Here is a 17,618-nt window from a genome sequence, read left to right as displayed (position 1 = left end):
CCAACCCTGTCAGACTCCATCAAATCATGCTAGCTAAAGCAGCTAAGCTAGCTGGCCGCTCTCATCTTTAATCAGCAATTCTAGGTGTCGTTAATCTACTGCTTTCGCCTGGCTCCCGTTTCAAGCTCAAGGCTAAATCTATAGATAACAGATTTCCTGAGAAGAAAAAAAATCTTAGAACACAGTTATTAGGTTGATATAATTTTTGTAGTTGATAAAAGTCAGCTACTATGACGAGATGCACTGAATAGTTTGGAGTCTCCTAAAGATCTGATGTCATCTTGATGACATAAATTTGTGTTTGTTTTATTTTATAAATTTATATGTAAGCTTAAATTTACTGACCCAGAGGCAGAATTGTCTCTGCCAATCCTTGCTGTACAGAAATCTGTGTGAAAGTGCACTATTAAGTCACTAAATTAACTGTGAGTTAAGTATTTAGCGTACTTAACGCACCTTTTAAGCCCCTTAAAAACGTAGAATCAGCAGAGCGGAGTAATTTAAAATTTTAATTTTAATTGGATGAATGTGGCCTACATGAAAAAGTGTGTGTGGGGTTTTTTTTCATATAGTCTGACTGACTTACCCACACAATAAGACTTTCCTCTGTGAAAGTGTTGCAGTTGTAAAATCTCGTTTTCGAGTTGTAAATAAAGTTTTACAAAATAGGCGGATGACGTTTTAATCCAGCGACTGCACCGCGCGCTGTTTGGAGAGTTGTATTTGGTGGATCTTTCGTGTGAGCGCGCTTTTCAGGCAGGGTTGTAGTTATCACTGTTGAACAGTTCGGGGTACCACCGCAGGCATGTTTAGCCCTCGAACCGCCCCGGGCTCCGGCCGTAGGCAGCCGGCCAGGACCCCCGGGAGGAAGAGTGTCTCCGGTGCGGTCCCTGGCCTCCTGTTCTCCCCGCGCAGGACGCCGTTGTCGGCGAGGTGAGTGTTGTCGGATCAGATTTACTCAATCGGAAGGCTCCATATATATGGCAAATAAAGACAATTTTACAGATTTATAGATGATGTTCTTTCGTGCTGAGTCGTCAGTGCAGTCTTGGGTTAACTGGGCCCATCAGACTGTAGCTACAGCTGATTGTTCTGAGTTTGTGTCATCCCCAGATCAACACCTACCCGAGTGCAGAGCCATGCAGGGGCAGAAACTGTTAACTATGATGTGCAGACCTTTGGCTCATCCCTCCCCGTCAAAGTTATGGAGGCACTGACGATGGCTGACGGTAAGAGAAACCTTGTCTTCTTTCTGAGAATGAAAGGTGTGCGTGTGTAATTTTATGAGCTTCAAACTAACATATTCATTTTCTATTTTCTTATATAGTTGCTCTCTCTTCTCTTTATGTTTCTGGTTGTGGGAGAGTTAGTAGTTTCCACTAAACATTTGTTTTTCATGTTCTTATTGGTTACTCTAGCTGATGATCAGATCTCAGTGAAGGTGTGTGAGAGCGGCTGGGCCTGGATGGTTTGTGGAGAGAGTCTGATCATCTGGAAGATCTGCCAAACTGCTGTAGCTAAGGTATGATCAGGGCAGACATTCTGCCTGAGTTTAAAATTCACTTTAAAACTACATTTAGACTAAAATTACAATCTAAAAATCATTAAAGAGTTATTTTAACATGTTCTCCAAAATAATGCAAGCGGCGTGAGGCCTTTTTTCCATCTGTAGGATCGACAAAGCAAATAATTATTCACTGATCATTTATTTCATGTGTCTTAGTTTTGTTTAAAGAGACTGGGTACAGTAACATGTGGTAAATGTTTCAGCGATAGAAAGATGGACTTTTTCTTCTCTCACAAAACCTGCTTTCTTATTCCGATATTAGATGGAGTAAACGATGAATCAAAACAGACTGAAAGTTCACAACGTGCTAAGCTGGCAGCTTTAAATTCACAAACTAAACTGTGTTTTCCTGCAGGTCTCAGTTTGTAAGGAGTTGCAACTGCCCAGCAGTGAGTACAACTACACTGCTGACCTTGTGGCTGTGACTTCCACTGCTCCCCTGGAGATGGCTGCTGTTCAGTCCATCTCTGTCTTGGCGGTGGCTGCAGAAGGAGCGGTTCGCTACTGGCCCAGCCTCTCCCAGGAGGGCAACTACACAGAGACCGATGTGGACCTGGGAGATCTGTGCAACTTTGTTGTTGCTGTCAGAGTAAGTAGGGTTCTTCAGTTGAAAATAGACGGTTTTGCTAACGAATTTGTTCCAAAAAAATCTCACCACTGACTCTGCCAAATCCAAAATACTCAAATATTTTTGAAAAGGGTCCCAAAGTACAATCACATCAAACAGTATCGCTCCAGAAATCACTGAGGAGTAATGCTGCTGTCCACGGTTTATTCACTGCATACCTTGAGATATCTTGAAACATTTAAACACACGTAATAAAGCTGGCATTGCACTTTATTTTGTGTAGATTTGTAAGGAACAGGATTAAATCAACAACATATAATTTGACCTCTTTGTTTCTCACTTCCTTCTCCTTTCTCAGGGTGGAAGCTTTGTCTTGTCCTCAGTAAAGAATCAGCTCTTGAGAGCAAGTGCAGATTCTTCTGGGAAGCTGCAGTGCCGAGCTCTGCAGCAGGGTCAGGGCATGCTCTCTGGCATCGGACGTCGTGTCTCCAGCCTGTTTGGCATCCTCTCGACACCAGCCAATGACACGGTGAGTCCTGTTAGGAGAGTCCACTGCAGAGTTTCATTTATTCTATCTGTACAACTCTTTTCTATCTTATGCATTTTTAATAATTAAGACTAGTCTGTGTACAGTGTTATTATTTTTCATCTATTGGTGATGACCTTTAAATACATCGAATAGTGTTGCTCTGAGCTTGACTCTTTCCCCATTTTTTACTGTCACTCATAGATAATCTGATTATAACCTGCTAATTACTTCCTCCATGTGTTATTTGTTTGTGTTTTATATTAATCAAGTTTTTTTTAATCAATTTTAGCCACAGAGAGAAATGAGTGATTGCTTTTGATTCCGATTCACAAATTTCTTAAACACCCTTTATGTTTTAAGTCTATCAGGCTGAATAGTGAGGGCAGTTCTTCTCCAGTGTCAGTTTAGTTATCTTTAGTGTTCAGAGTTCTGACTCTATTACTGCTGCAGCTCTGCAGTGTGCTGTGGGTGGGGGAAAGCAGCTCCCTGTACACTCTCACTGATTCCAGTCTGAGTAAATGGGAGGTCGACGACAGCTCGGAGCACCAGATCCTCAACTGGGACGCGCGCAGAGTTCTGAACGAGAGCATCACAGACGCTATATGGGTCAGTATAAGCAAACATGTGACCTTATTTATTACAGATGAAGGGTTTTTTCCTGTTCTGCACTGTAGCAAAGAAAACTAAATAAATAAGATCCAAATGAAAAAGATTTCCTTTCCTCCAGGGGTCAGAGAGCAACTATGAGGAGATGAAGGAGGGAGCAAATGTGGCATACCTGGACATGAAGCTCAGCCAGTGAGTGTGTGATTAAAAGCAGCTTGTCTTTGGATTCACAAAAACCTGAATCATTTTTGTTTCCTTCTTCTTCTTCTTCTTCTTCACTAAAACATGCCGCATGTAGGATTGCATGTGCTAAAGCATGGTAAAGTGTTAGAGTGACCAACCGGCCTCTTCTTTTGCACTTGTTGACTTGTAAAAGTCTATATGACATTTTTTATTTCACGATTCATTAACCACACAGAGAAGCCATCGTTTGAATGTGTTAACGTTTTCTTGAAGCAAACAGTATTATTAAAGTTCTTCATGACTGGACCGAGTGTCCTCTTTTTTTGGAAATCAAAATATGGTCACTCTAGCGTTAGCATACTACGGCCAAACTGAGCTAGCCACCCTGTGTCGCTCTGCACTTCAAAGATTAATCTCAGAATTTAAAAAATTATATTCAATATATAAATATTAAATGAAAGATGGATTTTATCCATTCAGTCAATAAAAAGACTTGTTTTACACTTGACCTGATGAATGCAAAAACAAAGAATTACCAGATTAAAAAAATAAAAAATTTAACGGATTTTTGTTCCCAAGGAAAATGAGAGCCACATATGAGGATATTCGTTTAAAATTTTGATAGAAGAGTAGCAGTATAATGTCCTCGTAAGTGGACATCAGGCCCTTGTAGAGATTTAGTATTTTGGTCTAAATAACCCAAAATTTGATGTCCACATATGTGGACGCCAGGTCCTCGGAGGTTAAGGGGCGGAGAGGAGGACGCTGCTAATAAAGTTACACAATTACACAGTGAATTCGCGTTTATTATGTTATTTACAAAATGCCACCATTTTTGTCTTGGTCGTATGATTTTATTTTGTTGTATTTATCCGCGACACCTTAGAGGCCGGTCCGTGACAATATTGTCTGACGTTAAACCGGTCTGTGGTGTAAAAAAGGTTGGGGACCACTGTCTTAGTCGACAGGTTATCTTGTGTTTATTTGTTGCCTCCATGTTCCTCTATTATTCGCTATTCCTCTTGAACTTACTGCACCCCTGGCTGCACTGAGCTACACTCTGTGTGCTTTCAGAGCCGGGTTGGTGGTTTTGGCTGCAGCCTGGCACCCGTCCGACACTCCCTGCCTGGCCTACTTCTGCCTGGTCACCCTGCAGGACAACGGAGCCACCATCTCTGACCAGTTCACCGTGGAGGTCACAAAGTACAGCTCTCCCTTCCAGGTCAGACCTGAAGCTGCTACTGCAGCAGTGGTGTTTTTGTGATTTGATCTATTAGAGGATCAGTCTGGTCATTCTCTTCTTGTGTAAAAGCCTGCTCATCAAGAAGAGCCTGATAATTACAATCCTCGATTATAATTATTAAAACATTAACCACTTTGAGCAACGCAGAAGAGTGGAACTGTCCAAACAAGTGACAGTGAAACTACAGGACATTGTAAAATAAAGTCCAGCATTTACAGTTCCTATTATAAGAGTGAAGATATTTATGCTTTTATTTTGAAAGTCTTCAGTTATTCTGTTATTTCCTCAGAACAAGGAGACGCTGCAGGCCACTCGGCTGGTGTTGCCTCGTTCCCCTGGCTCCACAGCCTTTCTGTACACTGAGGACGTAGTGTTCGCCTGCTCAACAGGAACCAACAGGGTCGCAGTTCCTGATGAGAAAATCAGCTTTAACTCACCAGGTGGGAAAGTTGGAGCGTTAGAGCAAGAACGCCTTCATTTTGTCACTATTGCTGCATGTAATAGTCAACGAAATTAATACTGTGGTCAGTGAATAGTTTGTTTTTCAATTAAGTTAAATGAAATTCCTGATTCTGTGGGATAAACGTCTTTTGGCGTTGGTTTGAAATTCAGTTACACAGAAGTATTGAATGTGTTTCAAAAAATTAATTAAAATCTGTAACATCACTGAACAAAGTTCTTTTTCATAATACAAACAAATTTCACCTGCATCTCATTGCCTCCCAAAAATCTATAACTGATCAAATTCATGTTGCTTGAATAAGTTAACTTTATCATATTTAACAGGTTTTTGTCCACTGTGTTGGTGTAAGAGGATTAAACTGTACGTTGCTTCGAAGACTCAGATATTCCTAAAAGATAAAATTGTTCGAGAATGTTTTGGTCAGGGATGAATTAAGAAAAACATATAATAAAGTATTTGTAAAGGAATAAATAATTCACTCGACTTGTTCAATAGGCCAATAAATGCTTTCAGTTTAGATCAAATCCAGGTGAGTGATCTGTTTATGTTGGTGGCCTCTGTCTGTGCAGGTGATGGTGTACGTGGAGCAGGCTGCTGTGCCAACCTGCCGGTCTTTTTCTCGCAAAACAGCGGTCTGGTGGCGGTGGTGGCCAGAGAGAGTGCCTCCATCCTGCCAGAGACCATGGAGGACTCGCTGTGCTCCTCGCTGGCTGCGGCCCCGGAAGTAAGTTTCAAAGAGAGCCGTCTGAGCGATGAGACTAAGAACTTTCTTTTTATGCCAGTTTGTGAGACTTTGATCTTTCTCATGACTTCTGCGTCTCATAATTATTGACACAAGAAATCCTGAGAAGGAAAATTATAACTAAACTAACGTGATTATCGTGATTGTGGGTGTTGCAGTCATGCATTTCTAATGTTGAATTTGCATCAAAGGTGTCGGCCATGGAGACGCCAACCCGAGCCGAGCCTGTAGCTCAGGAGGACAAAACCAAACTCCTGAAGGCGGCCTTCCTGCAATTCTGTCGGTACGTCTTAAATACAGCTCACATCTCCTTTGAAAAATATTTTAAAGAATAAAAATAATAAAGTGCCTTCATAATATTAGAAAAAAACAAGCTGTGGAAGAGAGCCAGGGATTAATAATAACAAATAATTAAATGCAGAGATATAAACAGAATCCCCCAGCAGCCTGGACCTATTGCAGCACAACTAAGGAAAGATTAGAGGTCACCTGATTCAACCCAAACTATATGCTTTATCAAAAAGGGCGTTTTTAGGCCAAATCTTAAAGGTAGAAACAGTGTCTGTCTGCCAAATCCAAACTGACAGGTGGTTCCACAGAGCAGGAGTCTAAAGGCTGAAGGCTCTGTCTCCTATTCTACTTTTAAATACTCTAGGAACAACAAGGAAGCACGCAGACCAAGAGCAAAGATTTTTATTGGTGTGATACGGTACTAAGATAACTAAGATAAGATGAGGCCTGATCATTCAAAACCTGCACATGAGGAGCAGGATTCTAAATAAATATACCCTGTCTTTCTAGTCCCTGTCAGTACTCTTGCTGAGTGCTGAGTACAATAAGCTCTTTTCTGAATTTAGAAGCAGAAAATTAGGTATTGAGGCAACTAATTGGTGTGTGTTATCTGACTTCATGGATAAATCATCTGCATAGCTTTTCTACGCTCCTGGAGTCCTCAAAGCGCTCTATACAACACGCCACATTCACCCATACACACAAGCAGCTTTGTCAGCGCTTTAACTAACATACACTCAAACATCAGAGTGAGCAGGAAAGTGCAGGAGGGAGAGGCGAAGAGGCCATGCTGCTAGCAGGTCGGCTGCGAGTTCATTTAAGCTTGCGAATGCCTAAAGCAGTGAGTGAATACTGAAAAAATAATCAGCGTGTGAATCAACAGAGAGTGTGCTTTAGATAAAACGTGACGATTCCACCGTGGCATACAGCATTATCTGTAAGTCTGTACTTACAGATAATGACACAGATAAACTCCACATAATCACCACTGTGTGCTGGAACAGGAAGAGCCAGCACCAAGTTCACTTATATATTCTGTATCAGGTAAATACAGAAGTGACTAAATCACTCTACTTTTTGAGAATATTGTTTTTGTGAATCTCTGGCCAACATGTTTGTTGTTTATCAAGTAAAAACATCAAAGCTGCGTTTCTCTGCATCATGTTGTGTTGAGTGACTTGGCTGTTATAAGCTTCTGATGAATGTTGAAGTCTTATATTGAAGCTCAGGGTCTTTAATATGGGCAAAAGGAGTTATCATTCACACTTTCTAGCCATAATGACCGGTCATCTGTAAGTGAGTAAGAGAAAAACAACACATTTGCTTTTCTTTATAGTTTGTTTCTGTGTGTGTATAACCTGGTCTGTCTGTTGCTATTTGCTGGCTGTTTGGGGGCAGGAGCTGTGTTTCCAGACTCTGTGATGGGATTGTCTGTGCTTCCTCATTTCTCTCTGAGCCCTTAAAGCACTGAGAGGACAAGTCTATATTCCTGTAACGTCCCAAACTCTTCTTCTCTCCTCTGTCAGTAATGACCTGGTCGGGGCTCAGACCGTCATAGATGAGCTGTTCCCAGCTGACGGCGATGGGGAGGAGGGAGCTGAGCTGGACACCATGGTGACTCAAATCAACCTTGATTTGGTGGACGATTACCCGGCCTCTGACCCTCGCTGGGCCGAGTCTGTCCCCGATGGTGAGCTGAGACGAGAGGAAACAAAACACAAAAAGTTATTAACCAACCAATGAAAAGCTGTATTGTATGAAACTAGTGCTTGTAAGGTTTCGTCCTCTCTGCAGTCACTGTACAGTTCTCACGTAGCTGATCGGACTTTGCATTTAATGTGTGTGTTGGAAAAAGACTTGAACTGTTTTGTTTTTTTTCTTCTCTCTCTGGGATTTGAAGAGAGCGCTGGTTTTCCTCTCACTTCCCTCATCATCCTTCACCAACTGGAGGATAAGATGAAGGCCCATGGCTGCTTCATGGAGTTTTTGCTGCAGGTAAAGAAACCTGCACTTTTGCATGTGTGCACACACTCAGAGTTCACTTTATAAGGCACACTTTAAGCTTGTTGGTGGAAAATTATTAAATTAAACTAGATTAAGATCAACTTGTACATTAGATTGCAAAGGTACTTTTACTAACATACAAACAGGGCTGAAAATAAAAATGTGATACAAATCAAAACTCAAAGGCTGAATTGAGAAATGCATCAGTCCAGTTGCCTCTCAAAAGCCGCCATCATCCTCTGTTGCCAGGTTGGACTGCTGGACCGACTCACTCAGGTGACTGTACGTTCATCTCCCATGGCAACACGCCTGCTGCTGTGTGAACATGCGGAGAAGTTGCAAGCAGCCATGGTGCTGAAAAATCACCACACCAAACACTCTGAACTAGTGAACCGGGCCATCAGCACGGCGCTGCAGAGGAACAACACCGCCGTGCCGCAAAGCCTCACCGCTGCTGACGTCTTCTTCAGAGAGGTTTGAGTCTCTGGCAGCGAGAAGGTATCACAGTTTGTTTGTGTAATAGATGGTCATTGGACTGTTGTTGTGCTCTCACAGGTCTCTCAGATCTCCTTGGTGTTCGACTGTCTGCTGGAGGAGGAGGAGCGGAGTCTGAAGGAGAGTCCAGTGGACTCGGTGCAGTGGGCCGAAGTGGTCCTCACAGTCAACAACATCATCAAGGTAAATGTGTGCTGTTTTCTTCTTTATTTACTGCGGTCACGTTAAAACTTAGGCTTCATTTTTAAGTGTATGGGTAGTCTTCCAAATGTAGTGTGTGTGTGTGTGTGTGTGTGTGTGTGTGTGTGTGTGTGTGTGTGTGTGTAGGACATGCTTCAAGCTGCTGGTCAGTACAGAGACATGAAGGCCTCCATGTACAGAGCGTCTGAAAATGCTGCTGCAGAGCCTGAGTACATCCCATGGACAGGTGACAACATGAAGCTTCTTAGATTCACTTGGTGTCAAATGTATTTTGATGGACACTCCAGTCACGTGCAAAAGCAGACTGAGCACAGAACCGTGGCTCTCACAGGCCTGAATGTGCGCTTAAGGTCATTTATAATTTTAAACTTGTTTGATCTGCTGCTCAAACAACCACCAGCATAAATTTTGTATTTTATTATTTATTTGTTTTTGTATTTTTGTAAGTTTTACAGCTTTTCTTACTAAACAGTTCAATGACAGAAAAGCACAGAGGGAGTTTCACTGGTCCGACCCACTTAAGATCAAAGTGGATGTAATATGACACCATGCTTTAGTCTAATGTCATCGAAATACTGCAAAACCTACCATACAAACTCATGGCAGTAAATTTGGGCACTAATACCACAAAGTTTACAGAGTGGGTATGGACAGGAAAGCTCAGTTCTGAAAGTTTTCTGTTGGGAAATAAAACTTTGCTGTTTAAATTTACCAGCTACAAACTAAGGAAAAAATAAGAGCCGAATATGATAAATGTCCTTATGTATTCACAGTGAAATGTAATTATTCTACATATGACCCTATTAGTGTATGTTGTTGTTCAGTGTTTGTAACTAAATCACTTTAGCACTTCATCCAAATATGCATTTATGCTTATGTAAACATCGTGACTTAAAATCCCCTCTTAAACTGAAGAAGTTTGGTATCTTTCTATTTCAGTGCTGTAAGAAACTGAATGTTTGAATGGCTCCGTGTCTGCACTGTGTGTTGGAGCAGAACTGATTATTAACCCTGTTTTCTTTCCACCTGACCTTGCTTATGCAGCATCAGGTGGCGTTGGCGGCGTTCGAACAGTCCTCTCGCGCCAGCACGAGATCATACTGCGCACAGTGTACCCACATGCTGACTCAGAGCTGCGCAATGCCCTTTGTGAGCAGCTGGTGGCGCTGTTGGATATCTACTTGGGCAGTTTTGTGGCCCAGCTAAACTCCCTGCAGCAGCAGAGGACCCAACAGGAGCGCTACAACAGCTTGGAGATGGAGTACAGCCAGCGGCGCTCCGAGCTGCTCGCACCGCTCTGTAAGTGGAGGATTAAAATGTGATGGCTGTGAATGATCGAGTCTTATAGATTCACAGAGTAAGATTTAAATCTTTAACATTAAAGGGGATTGTTGTGACATTTAGAAATTTTGATTTTTTTGTTAAGAGTTTTGTTAGATGAGTAAAAATGCTGTAATAAAGTATTCCTTTGGTAATTCCTCTTTTGTATGAAGAAATAAATTTTCTTTATTACAGAAAAAAAGCTTTGAGTGCTCAAACTGAGTAGAAAGCTGGTATATTATTAGCTGTCCAATTACAGGTTGTTGCAGTAAACAAACTATCCATCACGCAAAGCTCACACACAGGCATGTTGTAATCAGACACGTGGACACTGCAAACTGAAGTGTAACGTCCATGTCTCAATGTTTATGTTTCTTCTGTAGGTTTTTCCTTTCTGTTTATTTATTTTTATTTTTTTGCGTTGCAGTGGAGCTCGGTCAGTACCAGTGGGTGGCAGCGTTGGCTGAGAAGTACTGTGACTTTGACATCCTGGTTCAGATGTGTGAGCAGACAGACAACCAGAGCCGCCTGCAGCACTACATGGCCAAGTTTGCAGATCAGGTACACAAAAACTCAAAGATTCCTCAGCTGCTCTGCACGAGTTTCCCTACATGTTATTTACCTTTTTTATTTTTTTATTTAGGATGTAAGGACACAGTGTTTTACGTTGTACAGGATTGTAAAGGCACTTTGAGGCCATTTTACATTTTAACCCAATAAAAACTAGGCTCCTCTGACATCTGGGCATCCAAAAAGCTAACCCTGACTCCCAAGGTCCAACTGTCCGACTCCAACATGAAGTCAGTACTGCTGTACAGGGCTGAAACCTGGAGCACACACAAAACCTCAAACAGAAAAACCCAGACATTCCTAAACAGCTGTCTGAGAAGGATTCTCCACATTCGCTGGCCAGACACCATCAGTAACATCAACCTATGGGAAAGAACCTGTCAACTCCCAGTAGACGAAGAAAAGATGGTGCTGGGTAGGGTACACTCTACGCAAACCACCAACCTACATCACCAGGCAGGTTCAGGTGGAACCCTCAAGGCAAGCGAAGGAGGCGCCGCCCAACAAGCACCCGGCGACGACACCTCGAGGCAGAAGTGACAAAGACGGGCTACACCTGGAGCCAACTAGAAAGAATGGCTCAGGACGGTATTTAGCCCGGCCCCTACCCTGGAAGGGGTGACGGGCAGCAGTAGTAGTTGACTGTATCTTTTATTTAGGCTTAAAAATATGCAGCCATCTGCTAGTTTGTTTGTTTTTAAGTTGATTTCATTGACTATGAATGTAGCCTAGTTGTTGGCACCAGACCTGTCACACAATCCTCTCCAGAGAATGCTCCAAAAAAGAGAAAAATCCCTAACAAAGGATGTATAACCAGTACTATGTTTAATTTTATGTTTATTTTTTCTATATTGGAGAACTAATGGCTCCTTTAGTGTGTTGTGACGTACTGACAAGGGCTACAGTCCTAGTGTAGCAAAGGACCAGATACACACAGGCTTGTCAGGCTTAGGAAATGCTTTTATTTTGCTTATTCTTTTCAGTTCAGCGCAGGTGACTCCAGCAGCTCCTTCTCCAGCTTCACACACACTCCTCTCCCGTCTGTCTCCGCTGTCGCTACATATAAAAGGGGAGAGAGTCATGTCTCTCGAGGTGTCTCCTCTGCCACCTCGGCGCCCTGAGAGCTCACTGTACCGCCCCTCCACTGCAGCGGGCCAGAGACCACGCCCCTGCCACACATATGATGATTGACTAAATTGGCATGTTATCAAATTCTGTCTGGTTATCATGAACTGCAAATTTAAGAAATGTTATTAACATCATCCCAAAAGAATAATAACAATCTCTCGGGCTTTCTTTTAACCTGGATAACTTTGGGTACATTTACAGATACATCACCTTTCATCAGCACTTAAAGAAAGGTGACGCACATACCTGGAAGGAGCAGGTGTCTGCACAAATACCGGATTCTATCGAGAACTCAGACCAGAGTATATCAGTAAACACTTTAACGTTCTCTTTGTACCTTTACTTTTGCAGAACTTTTCCGACTTCCTGTTTCGTTGGTACATGGAGAAAGGCAAGAGAGGGAAGCTGCTGTCCCAGCCGGCCGCTCAGCACCAGCAACTCGCCAGCTTCCTGCAGGCTCATCAGCATCTCAGCTGGCTGCATCACATCCACATCCACGACTACCAAAGTGTATGTTTAAAAATAAAAACGCACACACACATTTACAATTCTGCTTCACAAAACCAGCACAATACAATTTTCTATGAATTTTTAATATCCCAACTAAATCCTAATCTGAACCCAAACGTTTTTTGGAGGGGGGGGAGGGGGGGTTAACCATTTCAAACCTATCAGGACCAGTCAAAATCTGGCCAACATTGTAGCAACATGATTTTCTCAGTCTAACTCTGTCACACATTAATAAACACATCCGCCTTGCTCTATTCAAGCTCATGTAACCACACGGCTTCCTAGTGTCCTTACCTCCTTTCCTCTTTCCTTCCTGTTTTTTTTTTTTTTTTTTTTTTTTTTGTACTTTTAACCTTTTCATATTTTTTCTTCTGCTGTTCGTTCATCGCTTGTGCACTTCAGTCTTTTCACTACCTCTGGAAATAGCATTTTTCAAAAATACTGCAGTTTTGCAACGAACAAAAATATAGGGTCATTGTTTCCTTCCTTCCTTCCTTCCTTTCCTAACCGTCCTGCTGTCTTTCCTGTTAAACACACAGTGTGTGGCTGTTACAGTGTGATCTACGATGGAAACACAAATTCAGTTTCCTTCCGTTTTCATTTGAAACCGTTGCTCATAGAAGACAAAGCACAGAAGAAAACATCCTGTAACATATCTGTTACACACTCACACTTTCTAAAGTTTCCTTCCTGTTTGCAGTTAACAAACACAAAGTGAAACCACGGCCACACATATATCTAAACTGAAGAAGACTTCCTCTTTTGGCCTCACTTGTCAGTAGAAATCCACTTTGACAAAGACGCGTTCGAGGCTGTAAACTTCACTGTGTTATCCTGGTTGATACTGTTTTGGTTCCTCTTTTCCATTTTAACTGTGATAATGAATGTGCCTGGTAAGGTATTTAGCAGACAGGGATCTGTTATTCTCATTTCAACTCAGTTTTATTATTGAATTCTTTTAGAACAGCTTTTCATGGTTCACAGTTCTGAACAATTCTTATGTATCTCATGCTGGGCCTTCATGCAGCTTCTCCGTTCATCCTCTGACTGAGATGAGCAGTTTTAGCTCCTCCCTTTTTTTAGTCAACAAAGTATTGATCACGTCACCCAATTGTTTAAGTAAATATAATTCTAAAGGTGCTGGTGACGTGAAATTCTCACCACATGTCAGTAACAACCCACGCAAAGAAATCAATGCATAGATGTCCATAAATTATGTATAATAATGAAAAGTGACATTACTCTGTTTATTTGAATCAAGCTGTATCAAAGTCTTAGTTACACAGATCGATATATTTTTGGTGTGACGATGTCGTGGCTAACGTGGTATTTCACGTCTGCAGGCCCACAGAACTCTCTACAGCCAAGCCAACATGGAAACACGTTACTTTGTGAAAAAGAAGACACTGCTGGCTCTCAGTAAGCTGACTGCACTAGCGTCTGACCTGCCGGAGGACCAGCTCTCCAAACAAATTGATGGTAAAAAAGCGCACACATTGCTGTATGCATGCAGACCTCCCTGCACCTCATAAACTTCGTTATCCGTGGAATTTTACTGAATCGAACCAGCATTTTAGATCATTTTATTGACACAGATTCTTAGATTGTCAGTGAATAAAAGTTACTTAGCTGCTACAACAGTGGTTGCCTTGATCTCATAGTAATTCAGAGAAAAGTTCAGAGTGTAAACTCATTCATCTTTTTCTTACTAATGAAAGGGCATGATAAAATCGCCATATAAAGGTACATGTATTTGTGGAATGGCAGGTGCTTTGTAATATGTCTTGTAAGTAGACTTGACACTGTCATTCATCTGCCAATCAGACATTGTGGAGCAGGAGCGCTTCCTGCTGCATCAGGAGACTCTGCCTCGACAGCTGCTGGAGGAGAAGCAGCAGAACCCCGACACCATGCCTCTGCTCAGTGCTCACAACCTCATACAGGTGAAAACACGTGCTGCTTGTTTGTGGATAATTTTCCCGAGTGAACGAAAACTGCTTGTTAACTTAGGTACAATATTTAAACAAGATCATTTCAGTTGCTTAAATGTTTTTTATGATAACTGCATTGGTGTCTGCGGTTCCAAATAAAGAACCTGTTATTGGATGGATTAATGAAAGTAGATAAAAGTAGTATAGAAGGACCTCACCTTAAGACAAAGTGATAATCATAGGTATGCAGAAAAGATCAGATCACATTTAGAGAGGGTCAGAAGAAAATGATCCAAACACTGAGACTGAACAGCTTCGGTGCATTTCCTTTTTAACTCTCGTCCTCTCCAGCTGTACATCTGTGATGACAACAGGCGAGCCAACGAGTACGATTTCAAAAAGGCTCTGGATCTGCTGGAGTACATCGATGAGGTAGCCGCTAGCGTTTGTTTACAGCACTGGTGCGTTTGAGGCTCAGTTAGTCGGTCTCTCAACTTTAGCAACTTTAGCGGTTTTCTTGCTTTTCTGTTGTAGGACGATGCTGTGGACATCGACGCACTCAAATGTGAGATTTTCGGCAAAGCGCTTAGGAGAGACGAGTAAGATCCGTCATGGTTTTTTGTATACATTCAACTGGGACTTTGCTTAAATTAAAACTTTTTCGCCTGGTATTTCTCTAATAACATGCAAATAGTTTTCTAGTAGTGAGTAACCTATGATTAGCTGAATATACGTTGTTTTGTTTTTTAGAGCCTTTCAGCCAGTTTCAGGTCATTGTTTAGCTTTAAAGCCACAAATCGAGTGTTTGGATTCATTCTCAGTTTTCTAGTTTTCAGCAATAAGACCGTGTGCACATAAAGAGCCAGACATTTCCCCCTGAAGCTGGTAGGGGCCAAAAACAGAGCAAAAAATTAATTAATATTGGACTCTCCCAGATGATCAGAAACACGACTCTAAATGATAAAAAGCTATTCTGTTATTTCACAACTGATAATATTGTTTACAGCTTGATTCCTCCACCGCCTGCTGTTAAAAACACGATGTTCATGTGAAATACCATTAGTAGTTAGTAGAATAATCAAAAAATACAATCTTTGGAATTATATACCAGCTGTAAAGGATATAAGTGTTTTATTGATATGCCAGGAAAGATGGAGTGTCAGTGATTACAGTTAGTTTGGATCAGTAAAGGAATCTGGAAAAAAAACAGAAGTCAGTACTTCTGTGTGTGTTGGATTTGTAATGGTTGATTTAAATGCTGTGGGTATCTTTATTGTTTTTTTTGTTTGTTTGTTTGTTTGTTTTTCCACCTCCAGCTGGTCTTCTGCAGATGGGAACGACGACCCTTTGGAAGCAACAAAAGACAGCATCTTTGTCAAGATCCTCCTCAAACTCATTCAGGAAGGTGAGAAACATTGATGAAGACTTGGTGGATTAAAGAAATATGGGGAGGGGGTTCAAGCGTATTGATGGGAAAAATGGGTTTAAATGACACGCAAGTTATCCCTATTATGTCATGAGAGCCCCTTGTTCAACTTAAATAGCTGCGTAGGCTAATTCCATATAGAACTAGTTTATCAAAAACTGTGCACAATACAACTGAACACTTCTGTACATGTGATTGTCAAAGTTAGCAAACATTTGGTTCTGGCTGGAGGGAGTCGGGCTCAGCCAGTAATCCCAGCCGGCTTAGTTTTTACTCTTCTACACGTTCTGTTGACGGCTCTTCTAAACAGTGGACCACTCAAGCCCTCCCTTTTTTTTGAGTATATTATGAACAGTCATGAGCCGAAAGAATTCAGTTTTCTTTATCTGTATGGTCATCAAATCATATTTATCCTTATATGAAAAATACACTTGTAATTACTAAACAGATGAACTCTTTCTTCTGTATTTTCCAGGCGTCTCTCTGCAGACCTATCTGCCCGACATCAAAGACCTCCTGGAGCTGGATGAGCTCAGCAGTTTGAAATCAAAGCCATATTTTGAATTTGTCCTTCGAGCTAATTATGAACATTACCTTCAAGCCCAGATGTAACAACCACCAAACCCACCAGTGAAACATTGTGCGATTCAGCTTTTCTTTGCATTCTACTCACTTTTCTTTAAATTGTGCTCTTTTCTAAATAAATGTGTTGATTTTGTGTACTTTTCTGTATGGTTTCACTCTCCTACTATTCCTCAAAGACGCACAGCTGTGACACATTTCACTGGCTTCTGTACATATTTGGAAAAAGAAGTGCTGCTGTAAAGAAAATAGTTGTTTGTTAACAGGAGAGACAAGAAATCCATATCGTGAAGCAAGACATGATTTCAGTTCTTTGCATCAAAGTTGTTTTGCTTTTAGAGAGAATGTATGACGGCTTTATTAACATTCACCACGTTTAGAACACATTTGTCTTATGACAATGAATCAAATTTGCTCTAATGTGTGTGTTTTGATTCTTAGTGGATACATACAAAAGACATGTTTGCATGCTGTAAGTTTGCACCTCCTTTTTCTAAGGAAGCCGTCATTTATAAGGACACTCGTGCAGAGTACAGAGAGATCCTCCTGAATGCAGCCATGTTTAGTGTGACATACCAAGTAAGATCAGGGTAGGACAACCTACCACAAACAACTTAAATAACCTTCCAAGTAAGAAAACAATATGACAACAGTTCCACAAAAGTAAAGCTTTCACTTCCTGCCTCTTTTTGTTTTTGTTTGTTTTTTTACTTAAAAAGTGACACAGACCTGAGCCTCTGAGATACTGGCTCGACAAGCTGCCCTGTACTCATCAGGGCTTCCTCCTGTTGGGCGACAAAGAGCAGATGTTTGTTATAAATAGATCTGAGCTCCTCTAGCTGGTTGACTGCCACGCTGACAGAGATCCTCCGCAGTGATCCACTTTCACAGCTACACAGGCTACAGGCAGCTTTCAGGATCCAGCGCTGCTAAATATAGTCACAGTAGATTAGATTGGCGCTAGAGCTGTACATAACTGTCAATTTAGTTTGTATGACTCTAATCTTTCCAATGTTATAGGTAATTTACTTTTTATATTTTCAAATGGAGAATGATAATCCCAGAATAATTTACAAATGACTTCATTTTATTATGGATTTCAAATGGTTGATAAAAGAAAAATGTATTTATTATTGTAAGAGAAGAAAACAGGCACTATATGTTTAAGGCTTAAAAAAGGAAGATGGTAAATTCAATTCAGTTTTATTTATACAGCACCAAATCACAACAACAGTCACCTCCAGGTGCTTCATACTGTA

The 17,618-nt window shown here is 41.3% G+C and overlaps 1 protein-coding gene across 1 annotated transcript; it reads left to right on the top strand.

Annotated features, from left to right (window-relative positions):
* The first annotated feature begins 710 nt into the window (after positions 1-710).
* On the top strand, positions 711-16,416 carry nup133 (nucleoporin 133). Its single transcript, XM_085355472.1, has 25 exons — positions 711-933; positions 1,114-1,229; positions 1,419-1,522; positions 1,923-2,156; positions 2,494-2,664; positions 3,115-3,270; positions 3,392-3,462; positions 4,528-4,675; positions 4,986-5,136; positions 5,729-5,883; positions 6,093-6,184; positions 7,719-7,882; positions 8,093-8,187; positions 8,446-8,670; positions 8,752-8,874; positions 9,019-9,118; positions 9,937-10,191; positions 10,640-10,773; positions 12,262-12,420; positions 13,764-13,899; positions 14,245-14,363; positions 14,703-14,783; positions 14,886-14,950; positions 15,668-15,756; positions 16,253-16,416. The coding sequence occupies exons 1-25, from the start codon at positions 806-808 to the stop codon at positions 16,387-16,389; spliced, it is 3,408 nt and encodes a 1,135-aa protein (XP_085211598.1). The 5' UTR covers positions 711-805; the 3' UTR covers positions 16,390-16,416.
* Positions 16,417-17,618: the final 1,202 nt, after the last annotated feature.

This window comes from Diplotaxodon limnothrissa, linkage group LG6 (genome assembly GCF_057381915.1).
Source record: "Diplotaxodon limnothrissa isolate DT_005_m linkage group LG6, D_limnothrissa_male_GT1.1, whole genome shotgun sequence".
Lineage (NCBI taxonomy): Eukaryota > Metazoa > Chordata > Actinopteri > Cichliformes > Cichlidae > Diplotaxodon > Diplotaxodon limnothrissa.
The sequence above is the reverse complement of the archived record's forward strand: the minus strand, read 5'-3'. Positions and strand labels throughout refer to the sequence as shown.

Coding starts and splice junctions, on each gene's coding strand:
- nup133 (XM_085355472.1), top strand. CDS start 806: ATGTTTAGCCCTCGAACCGCCCCGGGCTCCGGCCGTAGGCAGCCGGCC. Junction 6,185..7,718: donor GCCTTCCTGCAATTCTGTCG/GTACGTCTTAAA, acceptor CTCCTCTGTCAG/TAATGACCTGGTCGGGGCTC. Junction 14,951..15,667: donor AAAGCGCTTAGGAGAGACGA/GTAAGATCCGTC, acceptor TTCCACCTCCAG/CTGGTCTTCTGCAGATGGGA.